The sequence below is a fragment of the Musa acuminata genome, chromosome BXJ3-3 (genome assembly GCF_036884655.1).
Source record: "Musa acuminata AAA Group cultivar baxijiao chromosome BXJ3-3, Cavendish_Baxijiao_AAA, whole genome shotgun sequence".
Lineage (NCBI taxonomy): Eukaryota > Viridiplantae > Streptophyta > Magnoliopsida > Zingiberales > Musaceae > Musa > Musa acuminata.
Genome location: NC_088351.1, coordinates 8,280,373 through 8,297,588, shown reverse-complemented (window position 1 = coordinate 8,297,588; position 17,216 = coordinate 8,280,373). Strand labels below are relative to the sequence as shown.

The following is a 17,216-nucleotide window of genomic DNA, read 5'->3' as shown; positions in this document are numbered from 1 at the left end:
GCATGTGAGGCATAGCCTAGTGGTGGCTCCACGCCATGACGAGTCATCTGACTCCGTCTACGGGTAGCCCTTTCCTACTCGAGCCCCCTCACCATGCCCAAATGCTAGGTCAGCTCTGATACCAAATGTCATGATTCGGGCCTGATGGGCTAACTGGCTTATCAACTTCGTTTGGTCTAAACCACCGACCAAAATGCTTAAGCTGAAGTTGATAGTAGTACACTCATCAGACCCTTATAGGTCAATCTTAATCCTGCCCACTTTCGATGTGGGACTAATTAGGGGTGTTACAACATGAGCCACCCGTTCAAGCTCGCACACCACCTCGAGAGCTCCCCGCTTCGCCTCGGGTCCCATTGGCCCCACTCGGGGATCGAGTGATGACGAACCCAAGAGGCCACCCGGAACCAGAGGCATTATCCTCGGATTCTGCGGACTCCCTTCGAGCCCAGTTGCGCTTCGTCAGCCAGCGACTGGATGAGGTGCAGAAGGAGGTTCGCAGGTCGAAGGGAGAGCCCGGGGAGGACGCATACCCCTTCACCCTATGGGGCCCGGCCCGCACGTGGTACAGCGGCTTGAAGATCGGGACTATCGCCTCCTTCGATTAGCTCGTCAAGGACTTCAAGCTTAACTTCCTGGCCTACGCCCGGCCGAAACCGTCCATTGCATTACTCCTCAGGCTCAACCAGAGGGAGGATGAGCCCCTCTCCCATTTTGTAAATCGTTTTGCGGCACAAATCCGGGGGCTGCCGGAAGCTCACCCCTCTCTCTTGATGCAGGCATTTATGATAGGCCTACGGCCTTCCAGGTTCTTCTGGTCTCTCGTGGAGTGACCCCCCACCGTGGTACCTGAGATGCTTCAACGGGCAAACCAGTTCATCGCGGCCGAGGCCTGGATGGCCGGGAAGCGGGAGGAGCACAAGAGGGTCAGGCCGGAGCCGGCTCGGGGACAACAGTCTGCCACGCCGAGGAGTAGATTGGACTGACCTGACTCGCCCACGTTGAGGTCTCTGATACCCCCTTTAGTCACATCCCGAACAGAGATATTTCTCCTAGTAAGGGAAAAAGGGCTACTCAGGCCCACCGTCCCGATGAAGAACCCGCGGGAACTTGCTGACCAATCCAAGTATTACCGCTTTCACCAGCAAAGCGGACACAATACTGAGGAGTGCCATGAACTGAAACGGCAAATCGAGGAGCTCGTCCGCAGAGGACAACTCGGTCGGTACGTCCGACAGAACAGGGAACCCTCGCCCCATCCGGAGGGCCCCGTTGAGCGCCACATCGATGTCATCACGAGCGGCCCAGCATCCGGTTGGATCAGTATGTTCGGAAGGAAGGCGTACGCCCGCTCCGCTATGGCCGATGCCCCCCGACGCGGCCCCGACCCCGAGGTCGTGTTTCCCCCCGAGGGCACTGAGCGACTAGAGCATGACGATGCGCTCGTGATAATGGCTCGAATCGCTAACGCCCAGGTAAGGAGAATCATGATTGACACGAGGAGCTCAGCCGATGTGCTATATCTTGAAGCTTTCCATAAACTTGGGTTAGCCAAAGAGACCTTGGAGCCTATCAGCTCGGTGCTCACAGGGTTCACCGGCGACTCGATCTCACCGTTGGGAACCGTCACCTTGCCCCTGACTCTGGGAGCACCCCCCAGAACAAAGACGGTGATGTCCACATTCCTAGTGGTCGATCTCCCTACGGCATATAATGCCATCCTCGGCCGCTCCACCCTCAACAAGATTAGGGCCGTAGTCTCCACCTACCACCACACGGTGAAGTTCCCGACTCATGCGGAGACAGGGGAGTTCTGGGGGAGCCCTCGTGAGTCCAGATAGTGCTACCTGACGTCGGTTTCGCTACACATAAGGGCGAAGACCGACCGGCCCCTAGAGGACCCAAGGGAAACGATGCGGCCGACCCTGCATCTTGAGTCGATGACACCCACCTGTGATATACCGTTGATGAAGGATCGGCCAGACCAGACGATCAAAGTCGGGTCGGAACTCCCCGAGCAAGAGTGGGAGCAGCTCGTTAGCTTCTTGCAAGAGAACGCCGACGTCTTCGCCTGGTTGCCATCCGACAAGATGAGCGTCAATCCAAAGACCGCCCAACATCACCTGAACATATCACCCTATGCTCGGCCAGTGAAGCAAAAACCACGACCCCAAGCCCCAGACAGACAACACACCGTTTGCGAAGAGGTGGAGCGACTCTTGGCGGCAGGCTTCATTGAGGAAGTCAAGTACCCACGATAGCTGTCCAATGTAGTCTTGGTGAAAAATGTAATGGGAGCTAGAGGATATGTGTTGACTACACCAGTCTCAATCATGCGTGCCCAAGGATTGCTATCCCCTCCCGTGGATCAACCAGTTGGTCGACGCGACCGTCGGGCACGCCCGCCTTTCGTTCATTGATGCCTTCTATGGCTACAACCAGATCAGAATGACGCCCGAGGACCAAAAGCACACGACCTTCCTCATTGATATGGGAGTGTATTTCTATAAAGTTATGTCGTTCGGACTGAAGAACGTGGGTGCCACCTATTAGAGAGTCGTGAACAAGATGTTCGCCCAACAGATCGGGCGAAACATCGAGGTCTATGTTGATGACATGATCGTGAAGAGTCATGCGACCACGGATCAACTGACCACTTGGCCGAAACATTTGCCACGTTGCGGACGTATGTTCTGCGACTCAACCCGGCAAAGTGCGTTTTTGGCGTCAACTCGGGGAAGTTCCTCGGGTTTATCGTACACGAAAGAGGAATCAACGTCAACCCGGAAAAGGTCCAAGCGATCATCGATATGCAAGCCCCCCAGACGGTTAAGGACTTGCAGCGATTGAACGGAAGGCTCGCTACCTTATCCCGTTTCCTATCCCGATCGGGCGATCGTTGCCTCCCCTTCTTCAGAGCGCTGAAGAACCCAAAGGACTTCCGGTGGACGGCACAATGCAAAGAAGCTTTTGGAAAAATCAAACAACATCTGGCCAGCCTCTCCCGCCTTGCCTCGGTCTCTTTTGGGGAAAGACTCAGTGTCTACCTAGCTGCCTCCCGGCACGCGGTCAGCTCCGTCATGATCAAAGAAGCCTCCGGTGAGCAACTATCGATCTACTACATCAGCCATGTCCTGAGTGAGTCTAAGGAGCAGTATCCACCGATCGAGAGACTTGCTTTAGCGCTCGTGCTCACCCGATTGAGATAATCACTGACCAACCGCTCATGCAGATTTTATCTAAATTCGACGGTACAGGTCGGCTCCTCAAGTGGTCGGTAGAGCTTGGAGAGTTCGACATACAGTACGTGCCGAGGACAGCCATCAAAACCCAATCGATAGCCGACTTCATCTCGGAACTCGTTCAGATAGAAGATGAGGATTCCGGGCATCCGGGGGAAGCATGGATCCTGCACGTGGAAGGCTCGGCTACCTCGAGTGGTGTGGGCGTGGGATTGCTGTTATCAGCCCCTGATGGACGTTCATTCGAACGCTCCCTCCGCTTCGGGTTCCATGCAACCAACAACGAAGCCGAGTATGAGGTGCTCTTGCTAGGATTCAGGCTAGCTCTCGAGATGCAGGTGAACGTCGTTCACGTCCTCACCAATTCGCAACTGGTAGCCGAGCAACTTGACGGTGGATACGAAGCCAGGGAACCAACCATGGCGAAGTACCTGGCGGAGGTAAAAAGCTTAGCCTCCAATTTCTCTCACTTTATGGTATCTAGGGTGCCAAAGAGTCAGAACGAGCGAGCCGACGAGCTGGCTAAACTGGCCTCAAGGTCGGACTCCAAAGCCCAGTCCGGGATTGAAGAGCTCCCCTTTCGCACCATTTTGGTCTCAACTGTATCTTCAGCCGACGATTGTGCCATGTGGTTGCAAGAGATGCTGCACTTCAAGCGCGACGGGATTCTTCCTGCCGATGAGGCTGCGGCTCGATGCATCCGTCGAACGCACGCATGGTACTCCTAGGTGAACGAACGACTCTACAGGCGGTCCTTCTCGCATCCTCTACTGCGGTGCCTCGGGCCTAAAGAGATCCTAGACAGTCCTAGCCGAGGTCCATGAGGGGATTTACGGAGAGCATATCGCTGGATGGACCTTGGCTTGCAAAGTCCTCTGCCAAGAATACTATTGGCCCACCATGTCCCAAGACGCAAGATACTACGTACAGCGGTGCGGCTCGTGCTAGAGGCACACCTGAACGCCCCGGCAGCCTACAGTTCCGCTCGCACCCATTGACTACACGTGGCCATTCGCGCAATGAGGATTGTACCTCCTCGGCCCTTTCCCACCGGCCTGGGGCAATAGAGACATATCGTCGTGGGAGTAGACTACTTCACCAAGTGGCCCGAGGCCGAGCCACTAGCAACAATCACGAAGCGACAAGTGGAGAAGTTTGTCTGGAAAAACATCGTGACTCGGTTCAGCTTGCCCAGAACCATCATCACGGACAACGGATCCCAGTTCGCCAGTGCAAGGTTCCAAGAGTTCTGCGCGAACTATGGGATTCAGTTGAGGTTCAGCACGGTCGCCCACCCCCAGACAAACGGGTTGGCCGAGGTGACCAACCGATCTATTTTAGACAGACTCAAGAGGAGAGTGTCTGCGGCCCGATCCGCTTGGGTGGACGAGCTCACGAGTATCCTATGGTCCCTACGGACCATCCCCAAAACCGCAACCGGAGAATCCCCATACAGCCTCTCATATGGGACCGAGGTCATCCTACCCCCCGAAGTGGTTTTCCCAACCCCTCGGACGGAAAAGTACGATGAAACGTCTTCAGCCCAAGGGATACGAGCCGGCCACGACCTGCTCGAAGAGTGGCGTGTTGACGCACACCTGAGAGACCTCTCCTACAAGAGAGCTGTCGCTAGAATCTATAACCGCAAGGTGCAACCTCGACCCATTAAATTAGGTGACCTTGTCCTACGCAAGACTGAGGTCAGCAACCCGACCCGAGCGCGCGGCAAACTCACCCCCAATTGGGAAGGACCTTATCGGGTTATCGACATCGTCCGGGTCGGCACGTATCGGCTTGCAACCATGCAAGGCTACCCTTTGCCAAGGATATGGAACATGCAAAATCTGAAGAAATTCTTCGTATAAAGGAGAGGTGAAGTACGCAAGAAGTCTGAAACGAAAGCTTTTATTAAAGTCAAAAAACTGATTATAGGACCAGACAAGCTCAGCCCTAGACTAAACTCCTAAGTTATTACAATGCTCTATTTCTCGGAGGCTTCGGCGTTGTCGTCAAAAGGGACCTCATCTGGCATTCCGACGCTCAGGTCTTCAGGGCAAGAGGTGAAGGGGTCTTCCTCGACCTCCAGGTTAGGGTGGCGTGCCTTGAAACGAGCCAGGGCAATCTGGTACCCATATTCATAGGTGACATTCCCCGACCGGACCAGACCAAACTGAAAACCCGAGAACTCTTTGTAGTCCTCGATCAGCTTCCTGTCTTTCTCCAGTCGCTGACTCATCTCGGCGGCCAGGGCATTGGAAGCCCTCTTTACCTCGGCGCGTGCCTCCTCCAGCTTTCGCGCGAGGCCCACCGCCTCGTCTCGAGCCAGACGAGCCTCGGTTCGAGTCACCCTCAAGAGCGACTGGAGCTCGTTATTCTGGTCCTTGGCCGCCTTTGCCTCTAATGTGAGACACGCCGACTCTACCTCCAGCTCCGAGGCGTGCTGCTCGGCCACCCTCGAGGTAGAGGAGAGGCGTGACACCTCCGCCTCCAAATCAGAAGCTCGATGCTCAGTCGCAGCGACAGCCTCTAGAGCCGCCCCTGTGCGGACCTCCTCAATTTGTCGACGCAGCTCAGCGTTGCGGTCGCTCAAAACGCCGAGGGCCCGACCCGCGTCGTGAACGCGGTCCATCAACACTATGGTATAGTGATGGCTCTGTAAAGAGAAAAAGTCAGGACAAGTACCGTTCAGGCAAGGTTGTCGATAGCAAAATGCTTACCCACATCAATGACTTAGCAGACTTGCCCAACAAAACGTCTGAGGGCATGGTGTAAAGATCCCCATCAGCCCACACCCGGGTCCCGCGGGTCAGGCCCGCCCACCGGGCGACCAACGGTTCGGAGGGTTGGCCCTCCGGGAGTCTGCCCATCACCCGAGCTTGATAGGGCTTATCCTGCGTTCCCGCAGGGAGGCGACATAGATCGCGGATGGAAGGTTCCCGAGGCGCCTTCCCTGCCACCTCGTTGCTCGGGCTGGCCTCGCCTCAACCAGGGACCCGTCGTCGATCACGGCGGCCCGGTTCAGCAATGATCTCGCTGGCTCGAGGTGGAGACATATCCCCCTTCTGGGGTCCCATCTTCGATTTCTTCCGAGGCCTGCTAGCCTCAAGTTCTACTGGTGCTTCTTTTGTGCCGGCCCCGGGCTCAGTCGTTTGACACGACAACGTGACCGACGAAGAGCGCCCCCCGCTCACAGCGATAAGGTTCACCATCTCTGCACGAAAACATCAACATTGGTTAGAACACCAAAAACAATCCTTAGGAAAACCCTAGCATTACCCGCCGTGGGCATACCTCGAGGCGCCGGGCTAAGACCCGCCTCGACCAGCCACCCCTCAGTCATCTCCTGGATGACCCGAGAGGCTGGGAGAATCTCCTTGAGCCGTCGAAGGTCCTTGCGCTCCTCATCGTTCAGGGACGGAGAGGTGTTGTCAATCACGCGCGCCGCCCACCGAAAGCCCGCTTGGGCGGACAAATAGTAGCCCCCTAAACCCTTGGAAAGGCGAAAACAGGAGAGGAAGAGGGACCGGGTCGGAGTAATGTTGGCGTAGTGACACTCCCCTATAAACGCCACCAGATAGCGCTAGGAGTTCGGTGCCATCTACGATGGGGAAATACGCCACCACGAAATATAAGAGGAGATGACGGGATGCAATGGGAGGCTTAGCCCGGCCTCGAAGGCGTCTAAAGTCAGGGCGAAACCTTTTGGGATAGGGTCGTACGCCCGTTGCCCCGGCTCGGGGGCAGTAAGAACAAACTCCTTCAGGATACCATAACGACCTCGGAGGTAACCAAGTGACGACTCGCTCATGGCAGAGTCGAGGTCGTGCGGCTGCATTAAGGCTTCGAGAGCCATAGCCGCTTTTTCGTCGGATGACGAGTTGGGGTTCGGCGGCAATATTTTCTCTCCGGCATTACCGGAGGTGGATGGTGAAGAAGACGAGGGCAAGGAAGAAGGGGAAGCCATCCTCACCGACCTTAGGAAGGAACAGCAGGATAGCCGATTCGGACGGAGCAACATAGTTCGAAGGAGCAACTGGGCGAACAAGATGTGCAGGAAGCCAACTGCACGCTATTTATTGGCAAAATCCCGCCAAAACGGTGACCCTTCCTCTCCTAAGCACGTTGCGTCAGGCAGACCAAACGTCACTTCGCCATAAATATGGCCTGACGTGGCAGCCAACTGGCACGTGGTGCGAATGCTGAAGCGCTGATCTTATCAGCCTCGAAAACCAACGACTCCCGAAAGTGACGGTCCCCTGGGCTTCCCTGGGAGGGAAGTAACCTGGCCACCCGCACCCCTGGGCTTCCATGCTGCACGAGACCATGACCTCTGCGTGGCTTGCTCGCCTGAGTCGTGCTCCTCGGCTCTATGCTGCCCGAGACCATGACCTCTGCGTGGCCTGCCCGCCTGAGTCGTGCTCCTCGGCTCCATGTTGCCCGAGACCACGACCTCTGCGTGGCCTGCCTGCCTAAGTCATGCTCCTCAGCTCCATGCTGCCCGAGACCACGACCTCTGCGCGGCTTGCCCGCCTGAGTTGTGCTCCTCGGCTCCATGCTGCCCGAGATCACGACCTCTGCGCGGCTTGCCCGCCTGAGTCATGCTCCTCGGCTCCATGCTGCCCGAGACCACCGCCTCTACGTGGCCCGTTCACCTAAGTCACGCCCCTCAGTTACGTGTCGCTCGAGACCGCAGCCTCTGCTCGGCCTGATCGAATGAGTTGCGTTCCTCGGCCGCACACTACCCCGGGGTCACCGCTACGCACGCAACCCTCCTTAATTACTAAACTCCACGATTCCCGCACCCCTGGCGACAGACCGACAAACGCCCAGCAAGGACAGTTTCTCAAAGCCGAAGCCATGCATCGGACTCCCATTACAGCAACCGACGCATAGCTTCCTTCCGGGGGGGAATATAATGAGGGTAATAATTGCGATAAGACTCACGTGACATCAACTACACCAGATGACAAATCACGCCTCTGCTGACTTGATGAGGCACCTGGTCAACGTGGACCGGAACGCCTACTAAGGCGCATTAACTCCCTGTTCAGGTTCGATCCCTCACGCCACGCCAACGACAATGTCAAACGCTACCAGAAGTACGATCCTGCTCCCTGCGGGCCAGCACATCAGGCAACGGTGATTCTCACTATAAAAACCCTCGTGAGGAGGAGGGAAGAGGGAGAAAAAGAAACCCCCTACGACTATCCACTAACTTGATCATCGGAGGGGTCGGGTTGAGCTCCCCGACCTGACCTTTGTGCAGGTGCGAAGACGGAGGTCGTCCACTAGAGACGTAGGCGGGGAGTCCTCTCCCAGTGGAAACGACGACCCCATCCCGATTGGGACACCGCAACTAGCCACCTCAGCAGTCTCAAGAAACGCCCCAGGGAGATCCCCCACTATTCGGACCCGAACCAAGCCGCGTCGGTCTGGAAGCCACGACTTAAAGTTGTTTACACCAACATCATTTCCACGGCTTGAAGCGTGTCCTGCAGCCCAAATCAATTTGTGATTCTGATCTTATAGCTCCATGAAAGGTTGACTGCTTCACTTTTCAACTCAAAGCACAGTCATACAGCTTATAGATTACAAAGGTAACTGATGATCTAACCTCACTCGGACTAATCTGTGACACGCACACACACGCACGCACGCACGCACAGCTATAGAAGTAATATATATGGGAGGAACAGATCTACTCTCAACTCACTGAAACTGATATATACAATGGAGGAGGTGATCGTGCGAAGTGGTCGGACTCGGCTGCTATGACAAGCAGATTTCATTAAACCTGAATGAAACGTCGCCTGCAGTGTCCCTCTCGAGCCCTATCTTAGATGCATCAGCGACAACGAGATGCACCGGCAGTTCAGCCGTTGATGGAGGTAATGGGACACAAAGTGGCGGCGCCGCGTTGTACCGCGCGACCGCACCAGCTGATGCCTGCTCCCACAGCAGAACATGAATTCGGATGGGCTTCAACGCATGCCTATGCAACGACAGCTTCTGGCCGAGCGAGATGGTGTCGAAGCAACGAATGGCTCCTGCCGAAGACACCATCCACGGGAGGACTTTCTCGTTGGACACCCTTGAGATCACTAGCAGCTTGGACGAGTTCCGTGCTCGTCTGAACAGATCTCCGAGGCCCGATCGTGTTGAAGCTGCTTCATTGTCACTTTCATCTACCGAAGAAATGTGGATGAAACCCTGTCAAGAATGCAGCTCGAGTCAGGTTATGATCTCGTGCTTCGGCCAGGTAGAGAGAGAGAGAGAGAGAGAGAGAGAGAGAGAGAGAGAGAGTACAGCAAACCTCTTCGGTGCGGCTTATCGTTAAGCCCAACTTCGTGTCACCTTCTTGAAGCCTAATGTCTACTGCCAGTTCCCCAGCGGCTGGGGTGTACCAAAGCCGGACTGCCTTCACCACTCCAATGTCGACCCCATGGTAGTCCTCGAACCCATAAAGGCTAGCATTTGCGAGATTTGAGAGGTCCGATAGTGATCCACTATTCACGGTTGCAGAGGCGGTCTCCCCAGATACCTGTGGGAAAACAATGCGAGACTCCCTAGCATATCCATCAGCTGGTGTAACTCATTCCAGCAATCCATGGATGGCGTCGATAAGATTACCTTGGTTAGGAGAGCCTCGGTCTGGACGTTCATGAACTCGATGGGGACTCCTGAAGTCTGAGAGGAGCAGAGCCAAGCATTTGCACGGGCCAAGGTGTCTTGCAGGGAGTTGTACCGGGAAGCGAGCGGGTCCAATGCCTTGGGAAGAATCAGCATCGAGAGGAAGCAGCTTGAGTTGGAAACTGGGAGAAACTCCTGCATCTTCTTTTCCCAATTGTACGGAACATACCCATCCTGAAGCTTGGCAGTGCTCAGCGCACACACCACCCTCGAGCTCCTTGAACCTTGAGAATGAATGAGATTATTGGTGGTGGTTTCAGAATTTTCATGGCTTGGCAACAACTCCCCATATTTCATGCATTATATTCATCTTTCATTAAGGTAGTAACTTCTAAAAACATCCAAATTATGGAGTCAACGATATGGTTTACGTGCTTGGATGATAGCTGAAATTTTGACCCAACTCCTGAAAAAGTGATTCACATTTTGGTCAAGATTTTGAGACACAACTGTTTTCCGACATCCCGGTTTGAATCTTATGGTATATATACTATTGCTAGCTTGGCAATTATCCTAACAAATTGGAATCCAGTATTGCACATGAGAGTAAGAGTATAAAAAGGAATCTTCGCTCAATACAAAGCTGTATGAATCTCGTTCAAGATAGGATACAGAAGTATAACCTTTTAATTATAGTCATGCAAAGGAACATGTCAATGATCTTTGAGTGAGGTTTTTTCTGTATAGATTTCCCATAATTGATCTAAACTTGAGGTTCTTCCAACGACTACACTCTTCTACGATATATTAGGTTAATTACTTAACTAACAGGACAATAAAGACACTATATTATCTGTGGTATAGCTTGTAATTGAATTGAATTGAATTAAAGTGGAGTTTGCAGATTAAATGAAGAAATTTGGTGCCTCGTGCCAACAAGTCCATGCTAAAGAATCAGTAAGAATAATATGCCCTGTCCAACTTGGAAGGTGAATTCATAGTGATCTCTGTGGGAGTCATAAGAGGACAGAGGCCGTACCCTGCAACGCTATGCACTCGCTCTCCATGCGGTCTACGAACCTGACGGCGTAGTTGGGGTCGCGGATGCAGCGCAACGCGTACTGGCGCCGCCCTGCTGCGCCGTGGGGCACGATGCAGGCCTGGAGTTCCGCCGCTGCGCCGCCGCAACGCCGGACCCTGACCTCGATGGACGTGTCCCCGCGCTTGAAGGCTGAGTGGAGCAGCTTCTGGACCCCGCTCTTGCCTCCTTTGAACGGGGAGTGGACGGCCGGGGATCCTCCGATCTGGATCTCCTCCACCACGTCCCCGGTCTGCAGCATGTCCCCGCACCACTCCTCCGCCTTGGAGCTTCCCGCCACGCACTCGATTGCCACCACCGCGGCCCGCTCTGACGACTGCCGCAGGCGGTCCATTCTCATCCCAGTCGTCCTCGCTCCCTCTAGCCACACCAATCCTCCCAGTATCGAAGAAGAAGAAGAAGAAGAAGCACGTGAGACCAAAAAGCCTGTCACCGAGAAATTCTTCTTTGAATCGAATTCAATGGAGATTCCTGATCTTAGAAAGAGAGGCAGTCTCTGAGAGAGAGAGAGAGAGAGAGAGAGAGAGAGGGAGAGAGAGACTTGGGCTTTGGAGGCATAGTAAATGCAGTGCTGAGCTAAAATAGTACAATTGTCGGAGATGACGGAAGAGTGCGGCCGGGGATGGATTTTTCCTACACCCATCAGGTGAGGGAACAGCTTTTTCCGCTCGCTCACAGCGGCCGCGCTCCCAACGTCTCGTCCCAGTGCCAAATCGTCTGTGGGATTGGCCTTGGCGATTGGGGAGAACCGGTAGTCCGTGTCTCGGGCGTGACGGGGAACCGCGCCAGGGTTAGGGGCGGCTAGTGTGGGGACGCCTCGCGATCGCAGTCGTTGATGACTTGGAGCGGGTACACGGTTTCGTGCAAAGCTGATCTCCGATGGCAACCGTTGGATCTTGGTGGCCCAACAGAATGGCGCGAACACGGCTCGCGTGCGCCGATGGGGCCCACCGCCACTAGAAGGCGTGGAATCGAGAAACCCATGAGCCGTTCAGACGTGGGAGACGGTTCGCGGTTCCACCACAGGATCGACATGCAGAACGATCACCGACGTCCGTATAAATTGATGATCAAACGAAATGGACGGTAGATCGCCGAAATCGACAGAAATGTCACGGGAAGTGAACTCACCAGCTCGTGGACGGCTCGGCTGGCGCTTACGTTTCCTCTGTGCCTTCGCCGCCTGCGGTTGCTGGCAAGGGTGGGGCCACTCCGTTCGTGCGTTGGCACGGTGTTCTCCCGTCTGGTTAGCCTCACCCGGGTGTGTTCGTCGAGCGCCTGCAAGGCAGTTGGTCAACGATCAAAAGTCATCATAAACAAGTATAAAAAATGAAAGAAAAAGGAGAGAAATTTTTGATAGACGACGGAAGGTATGTTGTCAGCGTTCGCTTTGCTCTCTCGTGGGTGTTGCTGTGCGGCGGATGCCACACGCCGGGAAACAGGGAAGCAAAACGTGAAGGGAAATGGATAAGAAGGACAGAACTCGTATTGGTCAATGGAAAAGGGAAGAATAAGAAAAAGAAGAACGAAAGATGAGAATGCGGGGGAACGATCAAATAAGTGCCGAACAGCCAACTAAGAAAGCGAGAGAATAGGTGGAAACAGTCGAAGCAACGCACAAAATCTTAGATCAAAAAGTTGGCCAGCAGTCTCCTCCTCAATTATAATCTGTCCTAAGAACGGATGTTTACATCCCTACTCGATGACGAATGCCTCGAGAGAAGTCTGTGCCATTTCCCAACAGTATAAGGTTGGGCTTGACGAAGGCAATGATGGTGGGACGACCCGCGTTGAGAGTGATGATGAGAATTATCGGTGATCTTGCTCCAATCATTCCCGGACACTGTCGTACTTGCCAGACTCTCGTCTGCGGTCTTCACTTGCATGGCTAAGTTAGCTTGTAAGATGCTTACTCCCAATGTCGACACTTGTATCTTTGGGAATACCAACAAGAAAACGAGCCATGAACGGCGACACTCGAAAAGCTGCTTGTTTGGCCTGGAAAGAGTAGCATGTGAAATCTTTATGACAGTCTTGAGTTCTCAGGTGTAATGTTTCGGTAGTAGGATGCATGTCTCTCAGCTTGATTTTTCTATCTGATTTGGATGGCTCAATAGTTTAGGCATTTCTTCACAGCTTTTATTTGTGGGTCAACTACAGAAGACTTGTTGAATTATTCTAAGCTTTATGAATTTTGAAGGCACTGCGCAATGTTCGCTTACTTTTCAGCTTAGGTTGAAAGTGAAGTAGTCTCTGGAAGCTTTACAAGAATCAAAAATGGCTGCAACAAACATGCAAAGAAGGATGCTCGTATTCCCATTGATGTGCTTCCATTACTTGACATCATGCTTCCTCCAAAGTATCTGTTTGCAGCCCAAGTGTTTTCGTCAAAGAGTAATTTAGCTCCAGAAGCCTACCGTGCTACATATAATACTCCCTGTTGGCTGCCAATGGCTGAGTTCATGGACTTTCTTCTTCCTCATGGGAGCTTCATCGGAACTTTACATGGAAACTAGGAAGGATGTCTCGAGTGATGGAAGCCGACATTGTTTGTCAGTGATCACTACCCGGTTGATGTCTTCTAGTACTTTTTCCTTTCGAGCGACTTCGTCAAGATTGGCTGTGCTTGTGCTAGCGCAACATGCAATTTTCTGTAGCATCACACTCGCCTTCAAAAGCTTAACTCGGGAAGTTGACTTTACATGCGCAAGTCACAGACAAGTGAAACATTTCTTCGTGGCTCCCATTGGTCCAAAGGTGGAACCCTACCTGCTGAATCTGTTTCTGGATTAACGTGACACCGTTTTGTATTGATTTCCCACTCCACTCTCACTCTTAATGTAGGAAATAGTTGAGAAAATTGTTTTCTGTGTCGCATCGACTCTTCTTTTCATGTCTCTTCTTTGTTGTTGTCAGATATTATGACGAGGGCGCCTCTTCTTTTCATTTTCTGTTCCTTGAAGGCCTTTATTTTGTTCTAAATGAGAATAGCAGAGTCCAATTGTGGGAGTTCAAGACTTCCTTGGATTCAATAGCATGACTGCAAATCCCAGTGAATTGGATGAGCATTTTGTGTTTCGCCGATGTGATGAAGCTCCTGCATCCTACTGCAAGAGGCCTAAATCGGTCTGACCGCAGGAGCTCTCTCCGTAACATGTTTCTCATGCTTGGATGGGCAATGGCCTGCTTGAAGGCAATGGATACGTACCACCTTTATCTCTTCGATTTGGCGATAATCATGTGAATCTTCCGGCAACACTTGACAGCTACCATCGCCGCTTTGTGCTTCCCTTCCATGTCGCTGATGTTTATTGGTATTGACCATTGGACGTCGCTCCTGCCGTGTAAACTTCTCCATCACTATATCTACCCTCCACATTTAACCCAAGCAAGAGGCGGATATCTCTGTCTCTCTCTCTCTCTCTCTCTCTCTCGCGATACTTCTGCCCTCGAATAAAGGAAACAGATCGAGATTCCAGCTTCTTCACAAGCGGGGTCTAAAAGGTGCGATCATTGATGCTGTGCCGAGACACAAAGTGAGTTGACTTTGGATGGTGAGGGGAAGAAGAAGGAACGTATTACCATGACGTGGTCATCACTCCCACCGACAGTGAGAGTTAAAAAGAAGGTTGCTTTTCGCTTTCCTTCTTCCAGGAGCTATCGCCTCGTTGGTTCCAGCTGCTCTCTACCTTTCTTCTCCCTCTTCATCCTCACAGTTCATCTTCCTCTCGAGAAAAGGGAACTCTGTTTTCTGATTCAAGATTGAGTTGCATATATACGACACTTCTTTTGGCATAACCATCTAAAGAAGAATGGGATTAAGACTTGGCGTGAATGAAGCACGGACCATTCATGGCCAATCTAAATTACCATAAGCAATGTAAGAGCGTTGTTGATTTCTTGAGATCAAAAGTTGTGTTTACCATCTAATCAATCATCCTTGGTAAAATCTTCTTGGTTGAAAGAAACAGGAATACATAAAGACTAAGCACGTATATGATGTCTTAAGCAACATGGCTATGCTACGGCGGGCCTTCCTCCACCAGTAAAAAGCTTATTCCAAATCTAATTCAGATATCATCACCTACATTTCTGTCTGTCTTGAGCAATCTGGAACTCGTGAGCTCAGCTAAGACTGCTGCTTGCTCCGCGAACAGGTGCAGCTCGCCCGGCCTTCGGTTAATGCCTTGAAACAGAGTCCACAACGCAAAAATAAAGATATCAAAAGCAATCTTAAGGACGGACGTGAACTGAAGATATCACGAGACCAGCATGGTTCATTTATTCCAATACCTTGACTTGTTTCTGGAGATCGTGGATGTAGTCAACTGCCAAATCTAGCATGTCGGCAGTGTTGGTTTGCTGCAAAATAGGAGTTTTGATAGACCATCCATGCAATTCTCAGAGTGGTGCGGTCGAATTCTATTGCAAGCGAGAATTACCTTGTCCATGTTAGGAACCAATTCCTGTAGTTTTCTTATTCTCTCACTGATCTTAGTCCTCCTCACCTGACAAAATCCATGCTCGATAGTTAAGCATCATCATGCCCATCGAAGCTTAGGGATGGAGTAAACTACTAACTAGCAAGGAGGAAGGAGAGTAATAACCCTCTCGGCGATGCTCCGCGGGTGGGTGGCGCAACCCCGTTTAGCTCTGGTCCTGCACGGGACTGCATCCTGAAACTGTAGAAAATTCTCGACAGCGGCCATCTCCGACGAGGTCTTGGGCAGGCTGAGCTGATGTCTGAGACCCGACACATGCTTCATCATCATCCCTCCATTCTGCACCTCCTCGCTCCCCAACTCGGGGATCTTAGACATCAGGGAGTTTTGCCTCGGTAGGAAGCTCATCTGATCCTTGAGCCTGTTTGCGGCGTCTCCCATGGGAAGGAGATCCCCATTACCGAAACCATCCAATCCCATCATCTTACCATAACCTACACACACATCGAACGAATAACAATTTAGTCCAATAATCCAATTCTCCGTTGTTTTCGTCGGCCAACATTATATCGACCACCTGTTCCCACTTCCCGGTAAAAGAAGGCGTTCACTGATTTCTATTTTGCTTCTCATCCAACGGCATGTACGTGGTAAAGTACAACAAGTGAAACGCTGAAAAGCTCCAACGTTTCACAACAGTCATCCTGTTGCTATAGAATCAGTAATATTCCGCAAACAAGAACTGTGTCAATCGAGATGAATCTATAGTTGTCTAGTCCAAAAGGAGAAGAGGAAGAGATTATTACCAGCATCCACGTCCAAGGGAGAAAAAAGACCAGCGGGAGAGCTGCTCTGCCGAGTGAGATTGGTGGAGTTCCTGCCGGCTCCGTTCTCGATTCGCTGCATCTCCGTCGCCATCGATCCCACCGCCCGCTGCGAGATCTCTGCCAAGCTATGATTCGGCATGTTGTGCATCTGCAGCTGCTGCTGACAGTGATGGTACATCGTCGGCAGAGCAGAGGAGTAAGCAGGCCTCTGCTGAGAGCTGACCATCTCGGAAGAGGGCACAGGTGGCGGTTGCCGGAACTGAGGACTCCTCTGGCAACCGACCGTGCCGCCCTTGTTCTCGGTCTCGGCGCTCAACAGCGTGGCTCGGAGGGAGTTCTCGCAGGGCTCTTCAAACAGAGAGCTCGGGGCCGAACGGTAACGGAGGAGGCCCGGGTTCATCTGTTGATGGTGGTGATGGTGTGGGTGGCCGCGGAAGAGTTCGGACGCAGCGTCCTCCTCCCGGTGGCCGCCAAAGGGCACGGTGGGCGCGTGGGGAAGGTTTAGGCCCTTCGACGACGAGGAGGAGGCCAAGGGAGAACCGTACATCACTTCCTTCGTTTCTCCTCCTCTTCTCGTCTCTAAATCACTCCTCTTTCTTTCTTCTTGAGCTGCTCTGCCTCGAAAGAATCTATATTTTAATTCCTTCCCCAAAACTTTTGAGAAGATCCGAAGCTGTAGCTCCTTAACACGAACAGATTGGAAACAAAATCTCAAGCTTCCGCCATATCGCCATCGAAGAAACTCCGGAAAGAGGAAGGAAAAAGACCTTGTTTGGGGCTCCAAATCCTCCAAAAGCAGAGACGAATTCCCCGAGTGTCAACACACAACTGCAGTCTCCGAAATCCTGGGCAGCTCGTCATCTACGAATCGATGAAACGTGGGCAGAACACAAAATTTTCTACCACAAATCCCTGAAATTGACCCTCCCTCTTTTAAATTCATACATATTTTCTCCACGGATTTCTTCTCACCACC

General features: G+C 52.5%; 3 protein-coding genes across 3 annotated transcripts; 1 reads left to right on the top strand and 2 right to left on the bottom strand.

Annotated features, from left to right (window-relative positions):
• The first annotated feature begins 1,091 nt into the window (after positions 1 to 1,091).
• On the top strand, positions 1,092 to 1,841 carry LOC135633891 (uncharacterized). The gene has a single exon (XM_065143865.1). It carries the CDS (start codon positions 1,092 to 1,094, stop codon positions 1,839 to 1,841), a length of 750 nt encoding a protein of 249 aa, XP_064999937.1.
• A 6,931-nt stretch (positions 1,842 to 8,772) lies between these two features.
• Positions 8,773 to 11,534, bottom strand: LOC103977896 (uncharacterized). The gene is made up of 4 exons (XM_009393549.3): positions 10,912 to 11,534; positions 9,873 to 10,156; positions 9,556 to 9,783; positions 8,773 to 9,452 (listed from the first exon to the last, which is right to left on the bottom strand). The coding sequence occupies exons 1-4, from the start codon at positions 11,309 to 11,311 to the stop codon at positions 9,012 to 9,014; spliced, it is 1,353 nt and encodes a 450-aa protein (XP_009391824.2). The 5' UTR covers positions 11,312 to 11,534; the 3' UTR covers positions 8,773 to 9,011.
• Positions 11,535 to 14,837: 3,303 nt separating this feature from the next.
• LOC135634365 (transcription factor bHLH130-like) lies at positions 14,838 to 17,216 on the bottom strand. The gene is made up of 5 exons (XM_065144782.1): positions 16,220 to 17,216; positions 15,579 to 15,907; positions 15,414 to 15,479; positions 15,265 to 15,333; positions 14,838 to 15,157 (listed from the first exon to the last, which is right to left on the bottom strand). The coding sequence occupies exons 1-5, from the start codon at positions 16,785 to 16,787 to the stop codon at positions 15,101 to 15,103; spliced, it is 1,089 nt and encodes a 362-aa protein (XP_065000854.1). The 5' UTR covers positions 16,788 to 17,216; the 3' UTR covers positions 14,838 to 15,100.

Coding starts and splice junctions, on each gene's coding strand:
- LOC135633891 (XM_065143865.1), top strand. CDS start 1,092: ATGAAGAACCCGCGGGAACTTGCTGACCAATCCAAGTATTACCGCTTT.
- LOC135634365 (XM_065144782.1), bottom strand. CDS start 16,787: ATGTACGGTTCTCCCTTGGCCTCCTCCTCGTCGTCGAAGGGCCTAAAC. Junction 15,908..16,219: donor TCCCTTGGACGTGGATGCTG/GTAATAATCTCT, acceptor ATGTGTGTGTAG/GTTATGGTAAGATGATGGGA. Junction 15,158..15,264: donor ATCTCCAGAAACAAGTCAAG/GTATTGGAATAA, acceptor CTCTGTTTCAAG/GCATTAACCGAAGGCCGGGC.
- LOC103977896 (XM_009393549.3), bottom strand. CDS start 11,311: ATGAGAATGGACCGCCTGCGGCAGTCGTCAGAGCGGGCCGCGGTGGTG. Junction 10,157..10,911: donor CGAGTGCATAGCGTTGCAGG/GTACGGCCTCTG, acceptor TTCATTCTCAAG/GTTCAAGGAGCTCGAGGGTG. Junction 9,453..9,555: donor CGATAAGCCGCACCGAAGAG/GTTTGCTGTACT, acceptor CATTCTTGACAG/GGTTTCATCCACATTTCTTC.